Source organism: Protomyctophum bolini (assembly GCF_963924005.1).
Source record: "Protomyctophum bolini genome assembly, chromosome: 24".
NCBI lineage: Eukaryota > Metazoa > Chordata > Actinopteri > Myctophiformes > Myctophidae > Protomyctophum > Protomyctophum bolini.
In genome coordinates, this window is record NC_137885.1 from 7,184,738 (window position 1) to 7,209,768 (window position 25,031).

At 44.7% G+C, this 25,031-nt stretch overlaps 2 protein-coding genes across 7 annotated transcripts in view; one reads left to right on the forward strand and one right to left on the reverse strand.

Moving 5' to 3' along the window:
* Positions 1-6,419, forward strand: part of LOC308311518 (chloride intracellular channel protein 4) — an 8,704-nt gene extending 2,285 nt beyond the window's left edge. The window contains exons 2-7 of one of the 4 annotated variants that reach the window (XR_013963659.1): positions 357-466; positions 872-997; positions 1,806-1,912; positions 2,403-2,584; positions 3,535-4,494; positions 4,545-6,419. Coding sequence is in view for 1 of the 4 variants with exons in the window: in XM_080758236.1 (XP_080614362.1) it covers positions 357-466; positions 872-997; positions 1,806-1,912; positions 2,403-2,584; positions 3,535-3,696 (687 nt within the window). In the remaining 3 variants the exon portion in view is untranslated. Of the gene's footprint in view, positions 1-356; positions 467-871; positions 998-1,805; positions 1,913-2,402; positions 2,585-3,534 lie in introns of all 4 variants that reach the window. The other 3 variants (XR_013963660.1, XR_013963661.1, XM_080758236.1) reach the window with 3 other exon arrangements.
* Positions 6,420-8,329: 1,910 nt separating this feature from the next.
* Positions 8,330-20,794, reverse strand: LOC308311516 (uncharacterized protein). 3 transcript variants are annotated; one of them, XM_080758234.1, is made up of 10 exons: positions 20,606-20,794; positions 19,840-19,914; positions 19,170-19,372; positions 17,623-17,767; positions 16,955-17,103; positions 16,181-16,317; positions 15,540-15,619; positions 14,034-14,231; positions 10,638-10,703; positions 8,330-9,400 (listed from the first exon to the last, which is right to left on the reverse strand). In XM_080758234.1, the coding sequence occupies exons 2-10, from the start codon at positions 19,898-19,900 to the stop codon at positions 9,282-9,284; spliced, it is 1,158 nt and encodes a 385-aa protein (XP_080614360.1). In that variant the 5' UTR covers positions 19,901-19,914; positions 20,606-20,794; the 3' UTR covers positions 8,330-9,281. The 3 variants fall into 3 exon arrangements, with proteins under 3 accessions (XP_080614360.1, XP_080614359.1, XP_080614358.1); XM_080758233.1 differs by lacking the exon at positions 20,606-20,794 and having other exon boundaries at positions 14,034-14,228; positions 19,840-20,014; XM_080758232.1 differs by lacking the exon at positions 20,606-20,794 and having other exon boundaries at positions 19,840-20,012.
* Positions 20,795-25,031: the final 4,237 nt, after the last annotated feature.

Here is a 25,031-nt window from a genome sequence, read left to right on the forward strand (position 1 = left end):
AGTTTAAACGGCTGTGCGGCTGTCTCTGCGACCGTGGAATACTTTGTTCCCCCCCCCCCCCCCCACACACACACACACAAAAGAGTTTGTTAAAAATAAGTCACACTCATGTGAAGTGAGGGGGGCGATCTTATCATCATACATCACATTCCGTGCTCAGGCCAATCAAATAATTTCCGTGGTACACACACACACACACACACACACACACACACACACACACACACACACACACACACACACACACACACACACACACACACACACATCTGGGCATAGGAGGGGCTAGTGCCCCTCAAATAAAATGTGAATTAGTGGTGGTTAATTGGCGTGTGTGTGTGTGCGTGTGCTTATAGGCGGGCAGCGATGGGGAGAGCATCGGGAACTGTCCGTTCTCCCAGAGACTGTTCATGATACTGTGGCTGAAAGGAGTCATCTTCAATGTGACCACTGTGGACCTGAAGAGGTGACACACGCACGCACGCACACACACACACACACACACACACACACACACACACACACACACACACACGCACACACACGCACACACACACGCACACACACACACACACACACACACACACACACACACACACACACACACGCACACACACACACACACACACACACACACACACAATTCAGGGGCCTACCATCAGAATAGTCACACCAGGGGCTTGAATCGCTGCATACCCTCCACACTCTAGCATCAGGGTCTTGACCGTCCACATGACACCTATAGTGCCATTCATAGTATTCTTGTGTAGACTGACTCCATGTGTAGATTCATGTAAATGTATGTGTGTGTGTGTGTGTGTATGTGTGTGTGTGTGTGTGTGTGTGTGTGTGTGTGTGTGTTGATCTGTAGGAAGCCCGCTGACCTGCAGGACCTGGCCCCGGGGACGAACCCGCCGTTCATGACCTTCAATGGCGAAGTCAAGGTCGACGTGAACAACATAGAAGAGTTCCTGGAAGAGAAACTCTCACCGCCGCGGTAGGCGTGCGCACGCGTTCACACACACACACACACACACACACACACACACACACACACACGTGTGTAATATGTTTTAGATATTTTAGATTGTAGCAGTGAGCCTGTTGTCTCTGGTGTCATGGACACTGGTCTCACTACCTTCCTGGACTACAATTCCCATAAGTCTTTGGTGCACTGCTCCTCCTTGTGGATAGGGGGAGTGTAGTCCAGGAAGGAAGTGAGCCCAGTGTCCATGACATCAGAGACAACAGGCTCACTGCTACAATCTAAAATATCTAAAACCACATATTACACACATAAAGACCCCCAGGAAAGTGTTCTAAAGCTTCGAAATGTCATTAACATATATTTTTTTGCAAAAAGGGTGAAGTGTCCCTTTAAGACACGCAAAATACAGCCCAGGGAGTGCAGTGCCCAGCCTTGGCAAAAGATTGTGTTAAGGCATTCCTAAGGTGGCGCCTTATCCCTTATGCCTATAAGCCTCATTTTATTAGGCTTTTCTTTCTTTCATCTATTTTTGTAAAGCGAAAATAGCTTATCTACAAGCTCATAGATGTAGATTAGAACAACTATTTTCACTAGTTTAAAATGTTTTTCAAAATACAACAAATGCCTATAGGATTATAGGCCCCTGGTCTCAAACACAAACACTTTGGTCACACACTTTCCATGATTTTACTATACCTTTTTGTGCTACCTTTAAGTGAGCTGTAAGTATAACCATGTGATCTATATACTTGTGATGTTCTTATAGTATCCAGTGGTGACATGAAAATGTTCTGTGGTTTGTGTTCTGACCTCTCAGGTACCCCCGTCTGGCTCCCAAACACGCCGAATCCAACACGGCTGGCATCGACGTCTTCGCAAAGTTCTCCGCTTACATCAAAAACCCCAAAAAAGACGTCAATGATGGTGCGTGAGGTTCTGTCGATAGATACTGTAGAATAGATAGATAGATATAGATAGATAGATAGATAGATAGAGTGAACATTCACCAGGTGTATAGTGTATCAGTATATTAAAGGGGGTGTCAGTGATTTCAGTCAAAAACCCTTAGGTTTCGTTTTTGCCTTGGGACACAAGCTTTCATCCAATCAGGATAGAGAACAAAAACGAAACCTAAGGTTTTTTGACCCCCAGGGGTTAACTGGGGACAGGGAGGAACTCCTTATATGGTCAGCACACTCTATAGTAGAGAGGATTATCACAACAAAACAAAAAAATAAGTGATATTTGAATTAAGTGAAATCACTGACTCTACCTTTAATATACAATACTACCGTATATACTATCATATTTTAGCCCAGTTCTAATAGATAATGAATAAATATGAATGTTTGTACACCTTTTGGTTATGTGTGTGTGTGTGTGTGTGTGTGTGTGTGTGTGTGTGTGCGTGCAGTGCTAGAGAAGGCCCTGCTGAAGTCTTTGAGGAGGCTGGATGACTTCCTGAGGACTCCTCTGTCGGAGGAGATCGACGCCGACGCAGCAGGAGACCTGCCGGAGTCCAGCAGGAGCTTCTTAGACGGGCCTGAGCTCACTCTGGCAGACTGTAACCTCCTGCCCAAGCTACACATCCTCAAGGTCGGTCTGCCTGCCTGGTCTGGTGCATGACAGCCAGGCATGAGTCCAACACCCTATACCCAAAACCACAAACCTATAACCTCACAGGAAGCCACCCACGGGTTAGTTCTATACCCGGCCACGGCTTATAGTTTTAACCTGCCTCGCATGTCGGGAGATGTCTAACCAACGTATATGCACCCCCTGCCTGCCTGTCTGCCTGTCTGTCTATCATACTGCCCTTTTTGGGGATTTTTTTTAATGGGTCTTTTTCCCTAACCTGACGCTGCCAGATCCAAAAAGCTTGCTACACAAATTTGTTTAACAGCTTATTGGGTACTGGGATCGCGGAAGCAAATTCGATGACGGGGCTGTTCCTTTTTTTCAAGATACTTGGTAGATGATTGGATGGGAGCGTCTGTCTATCACTGTGTGGGCGTGCAAACACAACCAATCATATTGACGTGTCTATATAGCTTCACATCCGGTTTCGCACATATCCCGCCCTTAGCTCACGCTGATTGGTTCGGTACGGGTCGGATCTGTGTTAGCTCAACCCCCTCAGAGATCCCAGATCCAAATAAGCTGTGAAACAAATTTGTGTAGCAAGCTTTTTGGATCTGGCAGTGTCAGGTTACTTTTTCCCCCCTCCAAATAATAAAAAATAAATAAAAAAATGTAATAGAAAAAACACAGACCCTCACGTATTATAGGACAACATCGGCGACCAGAACCAAGGACTGGTGTTTTTAGGCTAATCTAAAATGGAAGTCACGATGGGTTTGTATTAGGAAGGGAGGCGGGGCAGCTAAAATTGTATATCTAAATACTGAAGCAACTTAAAAACTGTCTGGAGTGCACACAAAAGCCTGAGTTAGACGATGAACTGACCCATGCAGACATTTTTTCTGAAAGTGAAATAATCCCTTCAGCGTTTCTCTTCTCTTCTCTTCGTCTCTTCTCCACTCCAGGTGGTCGCCAGGAAGTACCGTGGTTTCGAGGTTCCGTCAGAGATGGTGGGGGTGTGGCGATACTTAAACCACGCCTACCAGAAGGAGGAGTTTACCAACACCTGCCCCGCAGAGAGAGAGATTGAGTTTGCGTACCTGGATGTTGCTAAACGAATAAAATAGAAATATTATGTATGTATATATATTCAATCATTCAGAGTATTTGAAGATGTGACAGAGGGAGGCAGCAGTAAAACGAAGGTATACAATGAGTATGGAGATTATGGAAATGGCCGTGCCGTGTGTTATTGCCCAATAGTCCACATTATGTTGAGGACTGACTAGTTTGTAAATGGGATCCAAACACCCTGGTGATTTTCTCTAGGCGAAATGTATGAAGGCGTTAGAGATGCAGAACGCACTGTATGGCTAAACAGTTAACCCATTTTGACCTGAGATCAGATTTAAAAAAAATGTCTTCTACATCCTGACAGTTTTCTGAAAAAGCTATGTTTCTATGTCAGTCGTTCTTCGATTTTTCAAAAATAGCAGACCTACAAGCACATACTGTGAGCTTGTAGATCTGCTATTTTTCAATAGCTAAAGCATAATGTAATGCTAACACAAAAAGGGGTTCCCGCCCCAAAAGAAGAAAGATGGATAAAGACGAAGACATTGAAGAGATGAAAGGAAGAGGAGATGGAATGGAAAGAGAGATACAGAAATGAAGAGAAAAGATGGTGAATTTAGAGAGAGGAGGGAACAAAGCTGAATAGATTGAGAGTTAACGAGGGAGAGAAAAAAAGAGCAATGACCGACACAAGATCCAGTTTCAAACCAGTACTGACCAGCTCTGTGTTCACTTCTTTTAAGAAAATATTTCAAAGCAAAGCAGGATGTATGTTTGTTTTTTTTACTCCCGAGTTCATGGTCAACATTTCATTGTGTGCAGTACAGTACAGTACAGTACAGTACAGTACAGTACAGTACAGTACAGTACAGTACAGTACAGTACAGTACAGTACAGTCAGTCAGTACTTGTTCTGAAACCTTAGCTAGTTGAAATGTTTTGCATTCCTGTGTGAAACGGAACCAGTAGATAACCACACATGAACTCGGAACTGAATTTACTAAGTATAAAGCGACAAGTGTGTGTGTGTGTGTGTGTGTGTGTGTGTGTGTGTGTGTCTGTGTGTGTGTGTGCGTGCTCTCACAGGTTGGGTGGCACGTTGATTTATCTATGCTAATCATCTGGCGTTTAAAACAGCGAGGTCTATATACTGTATGTACTGTATGAAAGTCAGAATGTATTCATTATTCAGTCATACACAGCAGAACTGCAGGGCCAGTTCACTATTATTACCTCTCTCAATATATTATCACCACTTCAGTTCAAAATCCATTTAGCCTTCTTTGTTTGTTTCATTTCGTGTGCCACTGCAGCAACGATCCACTAACTGTATTCTACTGTATAGCACTGCAGTGGAAGCTCACACACTAATGCAAGCCTATGTGTGATTTGTTAAAGACATAATTGATAATTATGTAAGCTGATGATATTATGTAAAAACTGTGCCTGTCTTACTTGGAGGCACCGCAGGTAGACGTTACTATTATTGTAATCCTGAAATGACAAATCTATGGCCTTGACCATTAATCTATTGTTTGTGCCGTTGATTCTCCGACAATCTGTGGGGACCTTTAAGGGCCAGTTCGTTCAGTGTGTATCTCTGTCAATACTAATGAGTCATGACAACAACACTATACTCAGAGTCATAGATTATTTTAGTCTCCGCCAGGCCGAAGGCATAGCCGACCGAGGCTACATGGATCTGAATGATTTGACACCAACGGTCAAGTTGTTGTTCCTTGACACTCAAAAACACTTGAACCCTATAGCGTCCACATTCTGGGTACAACAGTCAGCGGAAATAGCAGATCTACAAGCTCACATCATGTCGCAAACCAGGGGTCATCAACATGTCCTACAGGGGTCAGGTCAGGGGTCATCAATATGTCTGGCGTACACGGACAAAATGTGTCCGTATAGCAACACTTGGCCTTATCCGTGGCAAATTCTACATTTAGTTTTGCACATATTATAGCATCATAATATTCTTACTTTTATCAAAAGACACAGTTACTGAATGTCTCCAGGTTTTCTTCAGAATATGTCTGACACTGATGGTGCACCTACTATGATGACACTATGGCATATTCCAATAGAGTCCACTAATGACTATAGTACAATTAACTTTTTATTTGGGACCCTTCCATTAGTACGCTCTCCCAGCCTGGCTCCAGCGCTGAATCGCTACCATTAAAAGAAATGACCTGTAATGGTCATTTTGGGCTAGCTCCTTGTGTTTCTGGTAATTTTTATTACAATTTTATTACAATAAAATGTAATTAAAATTAAATTTAATATAATTTTATTACAATAAACAATTTTTATTTTGACAAAAATGTCCACGACAAGCCAGCATGGCAATGACCCCTGGTCGTAACACGGCACTTTGTGAGTGACCAGCTTGTGTTTCTGCCATTTTGGGGGCGAAGAGATTTAAGGGGAAATACTAGCGGACCTAGCGTAGAGCCCTGGGTGCCCAGTCAACTCAGTATTCAGGGTTTAAGTGTTTTTAAGTATGGCAGAAGGGAAGAGCTCTTATGTATGAAATAACTGTATTGGTCATGATGGAAACTATTGCACCAAAAGCAATCATGATACCAGTTTAATGTGTTCTGGCCTTATAATCCTCTCCAGGGAACTCTTTATTAAAACTAATTTCACAACTATAAGACGAGTCTGTGTGGCTTTTGTTTTTGTGTTTGGAATATATTAATCTCTATATAAACCAGATATCTACATTTGAACACAGGATCTGTAGTTAACAGACTTCACTGCCAAGAACATCTTGTGATGTCTTTTTTTCCAATGTTAGCAAGAGCGTAATTTATTGGCTGTGATATTACATTCATGCCATGTATTTAGTACACGCCAATAGTCACTCCTATGCCCTCCTGACACTGTCGGTGAAATGTATGCAATATGACAGCATTTTAGGGCTATAAAGTTATATAGTTTTAACTAAAAGTCCATGTCATTACACTTCTCAGATAGCATCCATACTCACTCAGAAACTTGTTGGAACGTCTCTCACACTCTCTTCTGCTCCATGCTAGTGTGTTAGTTAGTTGACCAGAGCCACAGTCCATCTTGTTGTCATTCATGTCAGCTGATTATGGTAGAAATACAAAGGTGAAAACCACCTCCCGTCCAAACACACAAGCCTACTCGTATTAATCCCTCGGCAGAAACCGAGTGAAAAGTCCACACGAGGGCGACAAAAGACCGTTGAATACAAACCAGATGAAGCAGTCAGATCATGTAAAGTACATTCCTTCATTCATTAAATATGTTTGTATTTGATATTTTATTGTATATTGTTTTGCTCATAGAACGCACTAGGATGTTACCAAACACATTTACAGTATATGACATATAGTGTGTTTACTGTTTAGTCTGCATATTTTAAGATTTTATTACGTCATCTTAATCTCGGGGAAGTATAGCCTACAGTTAGGTGGTTGAAACAAAAAGTTAAAAATACGAAGATAAGAGGTTTCTGCTCCACCATAGCAACGCCATTTTTTCTTATTTGTAAAATCCCGTGTTCATGGCACCTTCTCTGCAGTGGTCGTCTTATCACACCCACCTATCACGTTCTCAGACATTCAGAGCTGTGGGGTGTGGAGGGAGTGTATAACATTACAACATACTATTAATATATAAAGCTCACTACATTCTGAAGTTCATCCAAGGTTGTCTGTTCCCAGTCTTGCATGCCAACATCAATGACATCATGCCGGTTCTATATGGGTCACAACAGGATCAAATATGTTTCAATCGGTGTGAGGTAATCGACTTTATTTTCATATCACAGTCTACAGGTTGTACTCAATAGAGGGTATGCGCGTGCTTAAAGTGAGTGGCACGTCGAGTGGCAAAGCAACAGGAAAAGTGAGTTTAACATTGTTTAACGTTGTTTAATGCAATCAAATATGACTTTTCTGTTCGGATGTATGGGCTGTCAAGGCCAGAAAGTCGGTTTTTTGCCACTGCAGTAGGCGTTCCTGCATAACTTCCGGGGTTTGATGACGATGTCACGCGCGTACCCACTATTACAAATACAAAGTACAAAAGAATCTAGGGGGAAAAAAAGTAGGCTATAGCTGAAAATAGCAGATCTACAAGCTCACGATAGATTGTCTATTTTAAATAGTTTGTGTCCCGGGGCTTAGCCTATTATATACACAGAAACTCCACCACTGGATCTCAATTTATTTATTTATTTAATTTCAAGGACCCCCATAACTCAGAGAGCATAGACATTTTCATTTGCATACTCTCAGAGTTAGACATACAGACCTGTATCTGGGTCCATTTAACAAGTTCATACTCTCAGAGTTACAGACCTGTATCTGGGTCCATTTAACAAGTTCATACTCTCAGAGTTACAGACCTGTATCTGGGTCCATTTAACAAGTTCATACTCTCAGAGTTACAGACCTGTATCTGGGTCCATTTAACAAGTTCATACTCTCAGAGTTACAGACCTGTATCTGGGTCCATTTAACAAGTTCATACTCTCAGAGTTACAGACCTGTATCTGGGTCCATTTAACAAGTTCATACTCTCAGAGTTACAGACCTGTATCTGGGTCCATTTAACAAGTTTCCAGAGTGAAATTATGAAGAACAGCTTCCCTCCCAATCGAGTCATGTTTTCATTGTTTAATTTGCGTTTTCAATACGTTTTTATACCTAGAGTGGGATAGGTGAAAGCGTTCGGATGGCGTCACTGGAAAAAGATCAGTCCCGCAGTGGCTTGCTAAGGCTTCTGGGAAACTGAGGCCCAATGCATTCCTATTGCAATGGCGGAGCAGTATGGGTGGCTCTCTCCTACGCCCTTAATTGTTATTGATCGGCAGTTTGGATTATTTCTTTCAACATGACGACAAAGGATCACAGCATTTTAAGGCAGACTTTCATGAAACGGAACAATGACGTCGGCGGGGTGGTTCTTCAAAGGTTCGTGAAAAACTAGGCACTAATATTTAATCCCACAGTCAAACTGTGTGTGGAACACCTCAAGGAACCCTGGGGGTCTAGTCCGTACCCCACTTTGAAGAACCACTGAGGAAATCCACAGGGCTTCCACAGACGACCCAAACCCTGAGCTTTGGCTCAAACACAAGAAAATGCATCGTTGATTTATTTTATACTAAGGAACAGCAGGCTCAGCGCATCGCGTTGGTGAGCTTGCGCAACATGACGCGCAGGCCAAGTATAAATCAGGCGTCACTGTCGAGTGTCTATAAATGTAACACTTGGTGATAGCCTGTCTCTGTCCCCCGGCAGCCATGTGAAGCACTGAGGTGTTGAAGTCCAAATAACAGCACTTTATAATCCTCAGACGCAGCGGTATAGAAAGTAACAGAGTACATTTACTTAAGTACTCACACAAACACTGTTCCCTCCTCCAGTCCAAGTTTACCTGTACACGTCTGTGCTGAAATCCCCTCAAGTATTTGAACGACACAGAGTCCTTACCTCCTCGCTTCGTTATAACCGACTGAAATCTTTTCCAATACTGTCTCGTTAAGTCATTATTACCCCCAGGCTGAGCAGTGAAAACTCACTGTCGCTCCTTCGTTCTCGGTGTGGCTGTGATGAGGGAGCTTGTCGGGGGGTTGGGGGGAGTGGGGTTAGATTTTGCGCAGGCTTCCCAGGACACATACAGTGACGGCGGTGACCACCAGCACCCCGCCAATCAGCCCGATGCGAACCCAGGGCAGGCTGTCAAGGGGTAGGTTCGGTAGTGAACCTGAGAGAGAGAGAGGGACAAAGAGAGGGAGAGAGAGAGAGAGAGGTTCAATGATATAACAGAACAACTGGCATACATTAACCAACAACTTACTTTGTTGACCACTCTAACCGTTCTGTATACTTACTAAGGGTCCATTAACCATACTGTATACATACTAAGGATAAGGGTCCACACTTTAACCATACTGTATACTTACTAAGGATAAGGGTCCACACTTTAACCATACTGTATACATACTAAGGATAAGGGTCCACACTTTAACCATACTGTATACTTACTAAGGATAAGGGTCCACACTTTAACCACACTGTATACTTACTAAGGATAAGGGTCCACACTTTAACCATACTGTATACTTACTAAGGATAAGGGTCCACACTTTAACCACACTGTATACTTACTAAGGATAAGGGTCCACACTTTAACCATACTGTATACTTACTAAGGATAAGGGTCCACACTTTAACCATACTGTATACTTACTAAGGATTAGGGTCCACACTTTAACCATACTGTATACTTACTAAGGATAAGGGTCCACACTTTAACCATACTGTATACTTACTAAGGATAAGGGTCCACACTTTAACCATACTGTATACTTACTAAGGATAAGGGTCCACACTTTAACCATACTGTATACTTACTAAGGATTAGGGTCCACACTTTAACCATACTGTATACTTACTAAGGATAAGGGTCCACACTTTAACCATACTGTATACTTACTAAGGATTAGGGTCCACACTTTAACCATACTGTATACTTACTAAGGATAAGGGACCACACTTTAACCAGTATACTTACTAAGGATAAGGGTCCACACTTTAACCAGTATACTTACTAAGGATAAGGGACCACACTTTAACCAGTATACTTACTAAGGGTCCATTAACCATATATACTTACAAAGGATAAGGGTCCACACTTTAACCATACTGTATAGTATACAGTAGGGTTAAAGTGTGGACCCTATTTTTCAATAGCTAAAGCATAACATGATGCTAACACCAAAGGGGTTCCCGGCCCAAAAATGGGTTAAGAGTCCTTTTGGACCCCCTGGTGGTCCCGGGGACCTGGACGGCTTTTGAGATCCAACGCTTTACGTAATCTTGGAAACAGAAGGTGTGCATTAGAACTAAAATGATTGCATCCAAATTTCCTCCCACAACAAATGATGCTGCATGACGTTCATTTCTGTTCCACTCAAACATGAGGTCAAAAGTATAGGCACCTTCTTCCTCGGGAAATGATGTTACGGTCTCCTCCTGTGCTTCCATTGGCTGTGGCGTAGTGCCCACTGTGAAAGGAACACAACATGGTGCATAGTGTAGCAGGGTTTTATAGTTAACTCAAAGTAACAAAATAACAAAAAGTTAAAAAACTAGCATTTTAGTCAACCGATTTGTTTTTACATAAATACAAATAAAACAACGAGGCCTTAAAATAGTAATAATAAAATAAATGCAGATCAACTTAAAGCGGGACTGACACGCCCCTCGGGAAGCTATTAAGGCTATTAAAACTAGCATCTAGATTGTGACGTCAGGTCGGGCCAGCTCAATTTGACCAATGAAATTGATCTTGTATCTGGGCTAAATGGCAGAGCGGCTCTGGGCTCTGCGAGTTAGCGTTCCTGGTGGCTATCAACTCATGCTAGTGGTTTTGAGGTCACTTTTAGCTTCATAGCTGGGTAAAAGTTTGGTGGAAAAATTATTTTTTTGCTCTAAAATCTTCGTTAGAATGATATTGAGTTGACGTGTAAGTTTTAGGGAAAACTGTTGCATAATCGCAATTTCGCGTGACGGGTTCCATCGTACCTATCTTGTCTATCTGTCTCCCCCCCGCTGACACGCCCTCAGCCGGCTAAGTGCTGAACAGGGCTCACGGAGCCCTGGAGCTTCACGTAACGTTACCACTGCCTGTGACTACTCTAGCAAAACTGCGCCGGCCTAACCTGAGTCCACCCCTCTCTCTCTCTCTCTCTCTCTCTCTCTCTCTCACACACACACACACACACACACACACACACACACTCTCTCTCTCTCTCTCTCTCTCTCTCTCTCTCTCTCTCACACACACACACACACACACACACACCGATATAGGGGCGGTCTCTCTCTCTCTCTCTCTCTCTCTCTCACACACACACACACACACACACACACACACCAAGTTGATTCTATCGGCAGGGTTTCCTGCACAATGTTCTTGGCATGGCGCTGCGCCATGCCTGGAATTATTTGCGCCATGCCAAGCTATCATATAACAAAAATATTTCTTTTTTTAAGGGGGCTAGTGAATCATGGTGTGTGTGATATGAAATGTCCAGTACCTCCCCAGTGTCCCCCTGAGTGCCTCCCCAGTGTCTCCCCAGTGCCTCCCCAGTGTCTCCGCAGTGCCTCCCCAGTGTCCCCTCAGTGCCTTCCCAGTGCCTCCCCAGTGTCCCCCTGAGTGCCTCCCCAGTGTGCCCCTGAGTGCCTCCCCAGGGTCTCCCCAGTGCCTCCCCAATATCTCCCCAGTGCCTCCCCAGTGTCTGCCCAGTGCCTCCCCAGTGTCCCCCCCCGCCCCCCCGAGTGCCTCCCCAGTGTCCCCCTGAGTGCCTCCCCAGTGTCCCCCTGAGTGCCTCGCCAGTGTCTCCCCAGTGTCCCCCTGAGTGCCTCACCAGTGTGCCCCTAAGTGCCTCCCCAGTGTCTGCCCAGTGCCTCCCCAGTGTCCCTCCCCCCGAGTGCCTCCCCAGTGTCCCCCTGAGTGCCTCCCCAGTGTCCCCCTGAGTGTCTCCCCAGTGTCTCCCCAGTGCCTCCCCAGTGTCCCCCTGAGTGCCTCCCCAGTGCCTCCCCAGTGTCCCCCTGAGTGCCTCCCCAGTGTGCCCCTAAGTGCCTCCCCAGTGTCTGCCCAGTGCCTCCCCAGTGTCGTCCCCCCCCCCCCCCCCCCGAGTGCCTCCCCAGTGTCTCCCCAGTGCCTCCCCAGTGTCTCCCCAGTGCCTCCCCAGTGTCTCCCCAGTGCCTCCCCAGTGTCTCTCCAGCGCCTCCCAGTCAGTGCCTCCCCAGTGCCTCCCCAGTGTCTCTCCAGTGTCTCTCCAGTGCCTCCCCAGTGTCTCCCAGTGCCTCCCCAGTGCCTCCCCAGTGCCTCCCAGTGCCTCCCCAGTGCCTCCCCAGTGTCCCCTCAGTGCCTCCCCAGTGTCCCCTCAGTGCCTCCTCAGTGCCTCCCCAGTGCCTCCCAGTGCCTCCCCAGTGTCTCCCAGTGCCTCCCCAGTGCCTCCCCAGTGCCTCCCAGTGCCTCCCCAGTGCCTCCCCAGTGTCCCCTCAGTGCCTCCCCAGTGTCCCCTCAGTGCCTCCTCAGTGCCTCCCCAGTGCCTCCCAGTGCCTCCCCAGTGTCCCCTCAGTGCCTCCCCAGTGTCTCCTCAGTGCCTCCCCAGTGTCCCCTCAGTGTCTCCCCAGTGTTCCCCTGAGTGCATCCCCAGTGTGCCCCTGAGTGCCTCCCCAGTGCCTCCCCAGTGTCTCCTCAGTGCCTCCCCAGTGTCCCCTCAGTGTCTCCCCAGTGTTCCCCTGAGTGCATCCCCAGTGTTCCCCTGAGTGCCTCCCCAGTGCCTCCCCAGTGTCTCCCAGTGCCTGACCAGTGTCTCCCTGTGCCTTCCCAGTGCCTCCCCAGTGCCTGCCCAGTGTCCCCCAGTGTCCCCCCAGTGTCTCCAATCGCAATACAAGAGCAATAATACGAATTAATCTTAATTTATTAATGCTATTAATTAATTAATCAAAATTTTCGACGCGCGGCCCAAGGCCGCTCGCCATAAGCTCCCCCCCCACGCCCAGCACCATGCCAAAGCTTTTTCCTGCAGGAAACACTGCTATCGGTATGTTTTAGCCTGTGTGTATAGCTGTTGTGAACGCGAAGAGTTGTGTTTATTATTTACCAAGAAGAGCATCGGCTCTATCCGTCATCCATTGCAACTGCAAGACGGCGAGACGCGGTGTGTGTGTGTGTGTGTGTGTTTCTGCGTGTGTGTGTGTGTGTGAGAGAGAGAGAGAGAGAGAGAGAGAGGGACGCATCTCTCTCTCTCTCTCTCTCGCACACACGGGGGACTTCGCAGCCGGTGTGTGGTGGGCTTCAGACGGACTAGTCACGCGAAATTGCGATTATGCAACAGTTCAGTTCAGTTCAGTGCAACAACTCAATGTCATTGTAAGGAAGATTTTCGAGCAATAAAATAATTTTTTTTATTATACTTTCACCTAGTATGACGCAAAAGGTTACCTCAAAACTATTAGCCTTTAGTGCGCTAGCCACTCAGCTCGGCTAGATGCTAGGTCACGTCAGAGCCTGAGATATAGTCACGTGTCGTTTGAAACTGTTTTCATTCAGACCACGTGATCATGTACCTTATCAGCAATGTTAATCTCGGGCCGGGACACTCCCCCTTTAAAACTTCTGCAATCTGCACAATGACTACTTTCTTCTTTTGGTACGTTATATTAAGTACATTTTGATACCAATACTTTCAGTCAAGTACATTTTGAATTTCCGGACTTTTACTTCAAAATGTAAGAGAGTATATTTCTACATTGCAGTGTTGTTGACACTTTTTACTTAAGTAAAACATTTGAGTATACATTTCCCTGCCACTGGTCACCTTGTTCTGCGTGTGTCAAGTGGTCCAGAAACACTGGAGTGGGATGAGCCGTGCTTTCTGTGGTCCCGACCTCTGTCGCCGTTCCCGTCGTCTGTCCCTCTGTCGCCGTTCCTGCAGTCGAAGTGGACATGTCTGCCCAGGCGTCTGTCTCCGTCGTCTGTCCCTCTGTCGCCGTTCCCGTCACCGTGGACATGTCTTCTGGACGACAGAAGAAAGACCATGGCGTGAAATGTCTTTGTTCAGGACGGACAGGAACGTACTGTACAGAGGCCTATATTCTGTAAATGTCGCTTTTCACCATGTAATGTACTGTATATACACTCACGGGAGCATTATGTGGGGTTTGCATTTGCATATTACAGTTTTATGTCACGTGTGTGAGGTTGATATACCAGAGGAGGATGTATAACGCAGCAGCTGCAGTGGGAAATACAATTTAAACAGCCAGACACTAAGACACAATCTTAAAGTCAGCCTGCGATCACCTCAAAAATATAGCACAGGTTAAATAAGGTTGGGATCCGCAACTGCAGGAATCGGTTCCATCACATCACATTTGGAACCTTTTCTGGAAGCAGTTTTAACATCACACTGCCAAAGCTGCTATGTGGACTTCACGACGTCTGCTATACAATTACAATACTAGTGATTCTCAAACTTCAACATTTCAAGGACCACCATAACTCCAAACCAAATGGAACCAAATCTACAGATCTTGAACCAGATATTGCACGATATCATGAACCACCCACCGGACCTGTCATGTCATCTGGGAAAGGATCTGCTTTCTGTCCCTGCTAAGACCAAAAATAAAGGTAAGTAAGTAAGTAGCCATGAGGCCCAAAGGGCAGGAGCCTATCTCCTGTTTCTGTAGCTTGAGGCAGCTTGATGTACAAGTACACCCCCTGGACATGACACTAGTATGTCACGGGGACCCCAATTCCATGTGTCAAGTCAGGGAGGCACTGGGTCCCATTTTTAGAGTCTTTGGTATCGATCGAACCCCCGACCCCCCAGTCTCAGGGTGGACACTCTAACCACAAGGCCACTGAGCTGGTTATAAAAAATAAAAGTGGGGAAGCAGAATTTAGTTTTATGCACCACATAATCTCATCACATGAATACACAGACTCTACAGTACATATAGACACACTGACAGGTCAATTTCAGTCTGTGTAATGACAATGATACGACTGCAACAACTAGGCTACCGATATCAACGATGTTAATTGTCACGCATCGTGTCAGTCAGTCCGCCACGCCTCGTGACACGCTCCATATATGGCCAATACAGAATTCATTCCATATGTTGATCTGACCTCATCAAACCCTGTAAACTCAAGAAACTGCCCCCGCTAGATCTCCATATATGGAGCTGAACTGTTCTGACATTCCATATGTTGATCTGACCTCATCAAACCCTGTGTACACTCAAGGCACGCTCCATATATGGCCAGTACAGAATTCATTCCATCTTACTGGTAATAATTATAATAGATGAAATACCAGCAGCAGTGGACTCCTCCTGTCCCAGTACAGCCACAGTGGTGATCTCTGGGAATCCAGGCTTGGCCTTTTCGTTCACACTAAAAATAAGAAAACAACAATAACACTTGAATGTTATAATGGCAGGTATTAACAGCTGTTTCCATTTTCCTGAATAATATTGTATACTGTAATGAGAATGCAGAGTACTTCAGTTAATAATAATTGACAATATTACCCACTCCTTTGTGGAATTTCTGTCACAGTAGGGCTTTCACTTCTAGTGATTTTAACTAGTTGACTAGTTGCCTAGTTTACTAGTCGACTAGTTAAAAACTGTGTACATTGGTGACTATATCTAGTATTCTAGATGATTTTGAGGCCTACCAAAACGGGAGAAAAAAACTCAACTACTCAACTAGTACCAACGACAACGAGGTCAACTAGTGGCTTTACTAGTAGTTGAATAGTCGACTAGTTGCTTAAAGCCCTATGGCATAGTACATTGCACATATGTGAACTTTTAGGATTAATATTATTGGAGCACCCGGCGAGCAGTTAGAGGTTAAAGTCTCACTATGTAACTTCAATTGGAGAGTTTTCAGCTTCAAACAATAATAATAAAATCAAAATAAAAAGTTCAGCTATAGTACAGTACTCACCTGGTCTTGTAAAAGCAGCGGTACTGTCCCTGGTCTTCGTACAGCACAGGGCTGACGTACAGGACAAACTCTTCCACAGTCCTGCCCATGTCTACGGTGAACCGAGACGTGTCCTCGTCTTCAATCGTCACGTAGGACTGGGGGGGGGGGGGGGGGGGGGGGGGCGAACAAACAACATTTAACAGATTCATAGAATCATAATGCACTGCCGTTATTGAAATAACATGACTACACGACACGGCACGACGCAGCATTTGAATTAGGGCTCGACTTGTCAGTCTATTGACCTGCCTGATATCAAATTAACCCAGCTTTGTTTTATACACCTCTCTAAGTGTGCTGTACACTGTAAAAAAAAATAAGAACATGACAAGCCTATTCTTTGTGTTCTTCTTCATCATTAAGGCATACTTTGTTGTTATGCGTCATAACATACTTGTTGCTGATGAAGAGCACTAATGGTCAAAACACGTTTTGCTTTTAACATTTTGTAGACATGACTAAAGTATCTTGTTTTGAAACCCTCTCCTCCGTTATTTTTGAGTAACCGGATCTCTCCTTTTTTTCACGTTTTGGTTCCCATTGATCCTAAAAGCACCAATCTACGTTTAACTCCAATTCTCCACTGACACCAGGGTGACATCTCTCTCTCTCTCTCTCTCTCTCTCTCTGCGTATTGAAGTATAAGTCTGGTCTTGGTCTGCATTTGTCTATAGCACCATCGTTTAATCAGAGACTGCAGCACCATCGAGATGCAGCAAGTGCACATCATACCTGGTTGTAGGAGACCAGAAGGTGGTCGTTTCGGAGCCACCAGACACTCAGCTCCTTGGGGGACTGCGATCTCTGCACGCCGGACAGGACGCAGGGCAGGTGCAGCATGTCGCCCAGCCACGCCGTCACAGACGTTTCCACACTCAGTTCTGACGGAGAGGAGGGAGAGAGGCTGAGAGGGGCACTGTGTGTTAGTTAGAGTTAGACCACCGGTTACCAAACGTTTTAGCCTGTTGTGACCCCTAAACAGAAATCTGATGTCTCCCCCGGGACCCAAACTAGTGAAAATAACAGATATCTCACCCCTCTCTCTCTCTCTCTCTCTCTCTCTCTCTCTCTCACACACACACACACACACACACACACACACACACACACACACACACACACAATTATCTTTTTATTTTAATTCCAAAGGAGCTCTATTGGCATGAGAAAATCAAAACACGATCAAAACAAACAATGTATGTGCAATATAATGGGAATACAGAACTTAAAGGGAAGAACTATCTTACAAAACTATAACGATTTTTTGAACAGTCGACAGCAGTGTTTCAATGTTTTGAATTCACTCGATTGTGGTCAGACATCCTTCTCCTGTCACACAACAGCTCGTGAATCTTGCTGCCGAGTTTGCACACTGTTATCCCTCCCTCCCTCTCTCTCACCATTGACTTCGAGCCACACTGTCGACACGGTGCGTCTCCCTCTGAGACACTCGTACATGTCGGCATCGGTCAGTCTGACTCTGGACAGAGACAGAGACCAGTCTCCTTCCTTCCGCCTGTATCCTGGGGCCAGCGCTACCCGACCCTGCAAGGAACAGAGCTATAAGTTAAGCCTCCCAAATACTTTTCAAATACGTTTTTAAAGATATCTTTTTTTAAAGATTTCAGTCTTTAGATGTGAGACGCCTCTCACTTAGCCAGCATGATATTATTGCACATGGATTCTGCAGCTGCACTGAGACACTCCCACACAGAATGAACTATAGCACTCTGTCGAGGTTCCAACTTACTGCCGACCTCTACAAACTTACGATCTGCCCCTCTATAAAATATATACCTATACCTTGAAGTGTACCTTCAAGGTAGGTATGTATTACGTCACCGTCAACAGCCAATAAGGGACCACCATTCTTACCGACATACACGCATACTTTACATACGTACATGTATACATACATACATACATACATGTATAGTGAATAGGCATTTTGCCCTTCACTGGTAACCCTATTTTGGATTAGTTTTAAATATATGAAGGTTTTGTGGGCTGGGCTTTTTACTAAAAAGCCCCCCCTTTTAAATACTACACACATACATACATACATACATACCTACATACATACATTTCAGAAGTTTTAGCAGTTTTTAAGGACCCACTTTTAGGCCAGTGCACCAGAGCAAGCTCTTGCCTTTTTTTAAACCCTACCCATTTTAACCAAATACATACATACATGTATGCTAACCTAACAGCATATATACGTTATGTATGTTATGTACGTTATGCATGTACGTTATGTATGTATGTATGTATGCTATGTACGTTATGTATGTACGTATGTATACGTTACCTTTTACCCACCCAACATTGAAACATATCTCAATTATGTCACCATCAACAGCCAATTATAACCACGCATACCATGCATACCACTTTTGGTCCAGCCGACCACAGTACTTGCACACTCTGCTTGCGCAAGTATAACTACTCGCCTAATGCTGCGGAGGTTCATGTTTAATAATTCTAAAGTGTGTACATTGTTTAAGTCACGTCATAAATATATGAAATTTAATTTTGGATAAAAGCTTGTGTTTAATGCAAGTGGGTTCTTGTTTACTTTTAGACTATAGCACTTTGAACGGCTAATGATGTTTAAGTCTACGTTGACAATGTTTACGTCACTGTACTCAATCAGACCCGGTCCCGACATATGAAACCTGTTTGATATTGATCGGAAACAGAATCTGAGTTCCATGTTGGGGGTAAAGATCGGGTCAAACTACTGCGTAAGTATACAAGTCCGTCTGTACAGCCAAACAGAGCGCTCTAAAAAACCCACTGGTTCTCAATGTCCGTTGACGTCTTAACATGAAACGCTTGGTCTACCATTTGTACACCCTCAGAGTTACCATAGTTACAGGACCTTATTAGGACACCCTGGTGGTCAAACCAGTGCCCTAAAAAACCCAACAGGAAGCAGACACAGTACCTCGTATCCCGGACCCTGAACCAGCTCTCCGTCTGATTGGATGAAGGCCACGTCTGCTCCCACTGCCTCCCAGCGGAACTCGCTCTCCTCTCCCTCCTCCTCCAGCGGCAGCCCTTCCTCCAGGTACACCGAGCCGTTGCACGGCAGAGTGACAGAGGAGCCATAGTCCACCGACAGAGACTGAACCTGGGGCAGATGAGAGACTGGAGAGAGAGAGACACAGAGACAGAGACAGGAGAGAGAGAGAGAGAGAGAGAGAGAGAGAGAGAGAGAGAGAGAGAGAGAGAGAGACACACACACAGAGACAGACAGAGAGAGAGAGAGAGAGAGATGAGCAGTGAAGGATCGGTGAGGAAACATGGGGACAGACGGATGGGAGGGTGGTGATTAGAAGAAGAGGAGAAGGAGACATGATGAGAGAGGAGAGGTAAAGTGATTATGATAAAAAACAAGAATGACGAGTCATAACTGCCTATGTGCAGAAAGCTCTTGTTGATGAACATCTATGCAGTATCAGTATCAGCGGCGTTCAGAGTATGGGTTTTATACCATTCAGACTATGGGTTTTAATGGTTAAGTTCCACATGATGTAATATTCTAAAAACATGCATTGGCCCCTCACAAAGCAAGAAAAGATGAAAAGAAAGTAAAAGATGCCTGCAGGACTCACCGCTGCAGACCCGTCCAAAGTGAAGAAAAGCCAACGTCACCGCGATGCCAAGATAAATCATCTTTTTACGTCTCTCTGCAGTATAAAAAACGTAAGATTTCGGTCGGAAGACCACAAAATGACAATGTTTGATTAATCCATGGCTGAAACAGCATGCCATCGCCGCAAAGGGCGGTGTCATTCACGCCGCATGCGTATGCGTAAAATGTCCAAAGCGTGCACGTCCATCGCTGAGTCAACAATCAATGAGATCGTTTCTGGCAGTTGAATGGTGGAGTGGAAAGTAACTAAGTACATTTACTCAAGTACTGCACTTAAGTATTTCCAATTTGCTTTACTTTTACTTCTACTCCGCTACATCTCGGAGGCAAATATTGCACTTTTTTACTACTTTTTTGTAGATTATTATTATTACAAAACATTAGCCACTTCAACCTGACAGTATACATTATGGGTCATTTGAAAATGGCCAATCTACTTAGCCGAGCTTGTAGATCTGCAGTTTAGAATATTTCTTTATACATTTGAAAAAACTTGTGAAACGGGACATTCTGCATAACGTGTACTACTTTTGGTACATAAAGTACATTTTGATGCCAATACTTTTGTACATTTACTCAAGTAAGTAAATTCTAAATTCCAGACTTTAACTTGCAACAGAGTACTTCTACAACTGCAATATTGATAGCCTATACTTTTACTTATGCAAAACATGTGAGTTCTTCTTCTTCTTCTTCCACGACTCGTTTTCTAATCTGGTCCTTACCAAAAAAAAACAACCACCGTCCGTCAGATGATATAAGATCAGCCCAATCAACGTGGTGTGTCAAGTGACGTCACGACGGGTCCTCCACAGCAGATACGATACGCCAGGTCTCTGTCGTTCCCTCTCGTTTAGACTTCTGCAAGCAAGTCAAAGACGTGTCCTTTGTCACTTGTCGCGTTTCCAGCCGCGGCGCATGCATTACAGTGTGAATATTACAGCGTATACTGTAGCTCGTGTCCTGTTTTGTGCTAATTCAGCATGCAGCCTAAGCGCACAGGGTTTTGGCAGAGGACACGCACACACACACACACACACACACACACACACACACACACACACACACACACACACACACACGGCACGTCTCGGGTATCCATACACTCCATGGCACTGGCAGCGCAGTCAGATGGTGGTTTCATTTTAACATAGGCCTATTAACTTATATATAGACGAGGAGGGATGGATTTGCAGCGCGCGCGCACACACACGCACACACACACACACACACACACACACACACACGTGTGTCGAATTGTGAGTTGAGTGAATCCTACGTAATACGTATAAAAAACGAAACAACCCAAATTAATTAACACTATCAACTTCAGCTGTGTTGATGGCTGTTGAGAAAGGGTCCATATTGTGTAATCCTCCTCTCTGAAGTCACACACACAATTTATGAGGGGAAACAAAAGGATGTGTAAAACCCCATCAGAACCAGAGCTAACCTATACCGTTCCATACCCAAGTCACATCTGCCACCCCAGGTGGGGTAGAGAGGGGCCGGAGTTCGATCCCCGGCTCCCCCAGAGTCAGTGTTGAAGTGTCCTTAGGATGAGTATTAAGACACTGAACCCCTAAATTGCTCTCGGTGATCAGGTTGCATGGTTTCCTACACCATCGGTGTGTGAATGGGTGAATGTAATGCACACATCTATGTAAAGCGCTTTGAATAAAAGCGCTGTATATAAATGAGGGATGTCCCTTTCCGATCCGATCCCGATATGTATTTCTGTGTTAGCCGATACCGAACACCGATACCAGTGTCGTGATCTCATGTTGTGTTTATAGGCAGCTACTGTATCCAGCTATATATCTCGTGTTGTGTTTATAGCAGACTCCTAACTCAAATATGCACAAACATCCAACATCATACCTGCCATAGTGTCAACCCCTTACCCCGTGGTTAGACTGGCATATTATTCACCGATACCGATATGATCCGATATGACAAATAAGGGCCGATCCGATTCCTGATACCGATACCGTATCGGGGACATCTCTAATATAAATGCAGTGATGCACCATTATACCATTTAATTATCTATATTCAGGATCAGCCTTTGTTAGCAAGGAGGATCCCAGTACTGACCCCTCCCTCACACACATGCATGCTCAGACCCAGTGTTGGGAAAGGTATACCCCATGTATTACAAAAAATGTAAAGTATCAATACTGCAATGTGATACTCTGTTAGTAAAGTATTGGTATAAAAATGTACTTAAAAGTACCGAAAGTGGTGTAAATGTAAAAATAACTCTTTTGAAAATGGTAGATCCACAAGCATTGTGAGGTTTTACATCGGCTATTTTTAATTGGCCGAAATGTACAGTATAGGGCTGAAGTGGGTAATGACAGACAGACAGACAGACAGACAGACAGACAGACAGACAGACAGACAGAGTGTGCGTCAGGTGCTGTCAAGTCATGTTTATCCATGTGCGTGCGTGGCTGGCATGTCTCATGTTAGCAACAGCTGCCATTTAAATATTATTTTTCTTATTCATGAAAAACAATATTTGTTGGGAATGTTTCTTTTATTTAAAGGTTTTGAAATAATAATTAAAAACAAAACACACAGGAAACCAAAAATAAATAAACCAGTGCTGTGAACATTACAAGGTTTAAATGGAAGCAGCATATGAGGTTTGTCCTCTGCTGCATATGGGAGCTTAAATGTACACGCAGAATGAACTCAGTGTCCGACACACCATGTATGAGCTAAGGGTTTTTGGTAACATGAGCACAGAGACAGATGTTTCTTCGGGGGAAGCACTGATTTAGTAGCAACTATCAGCAGAACAAACTTAGCCTTATCGTACGTATGTCATGCACACATTGTTGCACTTTTCTCGGGACCTACTCCTTATAGACTTTGGGGAAACACCCTGTGATAAAAATAAAAAAAAACGTATTTTACATTTTATTCACTGGTTCAGCTCGGGAGGATTTTGCAAGACCACTGTGGCTTAGTTAACACAGAAGCTGTTTCTGACTAACAGAGAGAGAGCGAGCAGGAGTGAGGTGTGAGTTACTGGGTGCCTCGATTATGTGTACGGTGTATCCCAATTTACACCTTCACACACACACACACACACACACACACACACACACACACACACACACACACACACACACACACACCATTAATACTGCTACGACGCAATATAATAATTGAGAAGGTGTCTTGGATGCTATTGACACATGGAACACTTTGGTATTCACCTGTTCTTATCCTGGTATGTCTCTGTTTCAGATGCACAGTGCACACACACGTACTTGTGTGTGCACGCACGCACGCACGCACGCACGCACGCACGCACGCACGCACGCACGCACACACGCACACACACACACACACACACACACACACACACACACACACACACTCTCTTCAGGGAGGTACTAGTGACAGGCCACAGTACTCAATTCTCCTTTGATGCTTGCTGCCTGCAGTGACTCTGTCCATCCCTCCTTAATCCTCCTATACTGGGCTGCCATTAAAAATAGCCCCTAAAACATGCGCGTAGCCGCATACAACACGATTCAAATGTCTGTTGTTTGGCACCCAGCAAGTTCAATGAGAAATGGTGCATTTATCCCAAGGCGCTTTACATAGATTGAATTCATTCATACACCAACGGCGGGGGAAACTATGCAACGAGGGGCTCCAGAGAGAAGTGGCAAACAGAGCGGCCCCACCTAGTGGCGTTCAGCCCGCACTGGCACTGCAGCAGCCATTGACTATATGCACACGGCTGCCATCTTGCCAGCAAGGTGCTACCTATAGGTGCAACTTCCCTGCAGAGTCTTAGGCCTGACTCACACCTTTCGATCTAGCATACAACATTGATGCATGCTAGATGTATGAGACTTGTTTACTGATGCAAGCTCCCAATGCATTTCCAATGGAAGTCACATGGTTTGACACAACATTTTTGTTGTACGGCTTTCGGCTGTGTTTCGACTGCCCCCCCCCCTCCCCTCCCCCTCATACAACAAAAATGTTGTGTCAAACCATGTGACTCCCATTGGAAATGCATTGCGAGCTTGCATCAGTAAATAAGTCTCATGCATCAGCTATACATTGATTGATTGATTGATTGATTGAAATATGTATTAACAGTTTGCAGAATTACAGTACATTTCAAGCACAAACTCAATACAAAGACTGTTAACTGTGAGTGGACGACCCAATTAAGCATTACACTTGTTTACAACAGGGTCCACCATGTTCAATTCATCAAAACATTTAGAGACGTACAAATAGACACTTCTATAGAGTTAAAGAACAGAATCCTTGCTGGGTGCATCAATCCGTTGTGAAGGTGTGAGTCAGGCCTCAGTGTAAAACTAGATACAGTGCCCCTCGGGGCACATGCAGGTCTCCACCAGGGCAGGTCAGGTTGTGGCCTCCTGGTGGCGCTATAATAGGCCAATGCCTTCTTACGCCTTGGATGGCAATTGGATGGTTTGAGGCATTTTGTTCTAAAAATGTGTTTTGCAAAAATCCACTTGTTGGTTGGTGGCGTTATAACAGGCCAATGTGAAAATGGTGGGATATATTCCTCAGCCTAGTTAGGAAAGTCTGTGAAAGATTTTAGTCTTTTTGTTCAAAACGGGCCAACCCTGCAAACTTTGAAAGCCTATGTTAGCCGACTAGGGTGGAATCTGAAATATCGGACAGATCCATCTTGAGCACATGACTATAGACACTTTTTTGCATTTACAAACTTTTGTATTCACCTTTACTTACTGTGTGCCTGTGTGTGCTGACTCCTGAGTGCTGAAGACTTTCATCAAAGGCTTGGAGTTCCCACATCCCCTCCTAGCAGCCACTTAGCAGTTCTGTTGGACACCATGCAGGACAGCCATCTGCTGGACATATCAAGTACATGCAGCTCTAAGACAAATTCATATTCCACTTGGAGACTGTGGTGACAATTGCTTGTGCAGTAAGCTGGTTGTAAGAGCCATGGTTTGGTTATGTTGACTATACATTCGGTCAATGAAATGAGTAGACTGTCACTGGTGTTGATGACTGTGGATGATTGACGGGCATAGGGGCCCCAAGGTTACCTTTAACATCACCTGTTCACCTGCTGTGGACACAGAGAGAGAGAGGGGGTGTGTGGGACGCCATACC

Excerpts from the sequence above, each read along its gene's own strand:
- LOC308311516 (XM_080758232.1), bottom strand. The coding sequence starts at position 19,999 with ATGGCATGCTGTTTCAGCCATGGATTAATCAAACATTGTCATTTTGTG. Across the intron at positions 17,104-17,622 it reads AGTGTGGCTCGAAGTCAATG|AACTGAGTGTGGAAACGTCT; the intron begins GTGAGAGAGAGG and ends CCTCTCCGTCAG. Across the intron at positions 15,620-16,180 it reads CGCTGCTTTTACAAGACCAG|TGTGAACGAAAAGGCCAAGC; the intron begins GTGAGTACTGTA and ends TCTTATTTTTAG.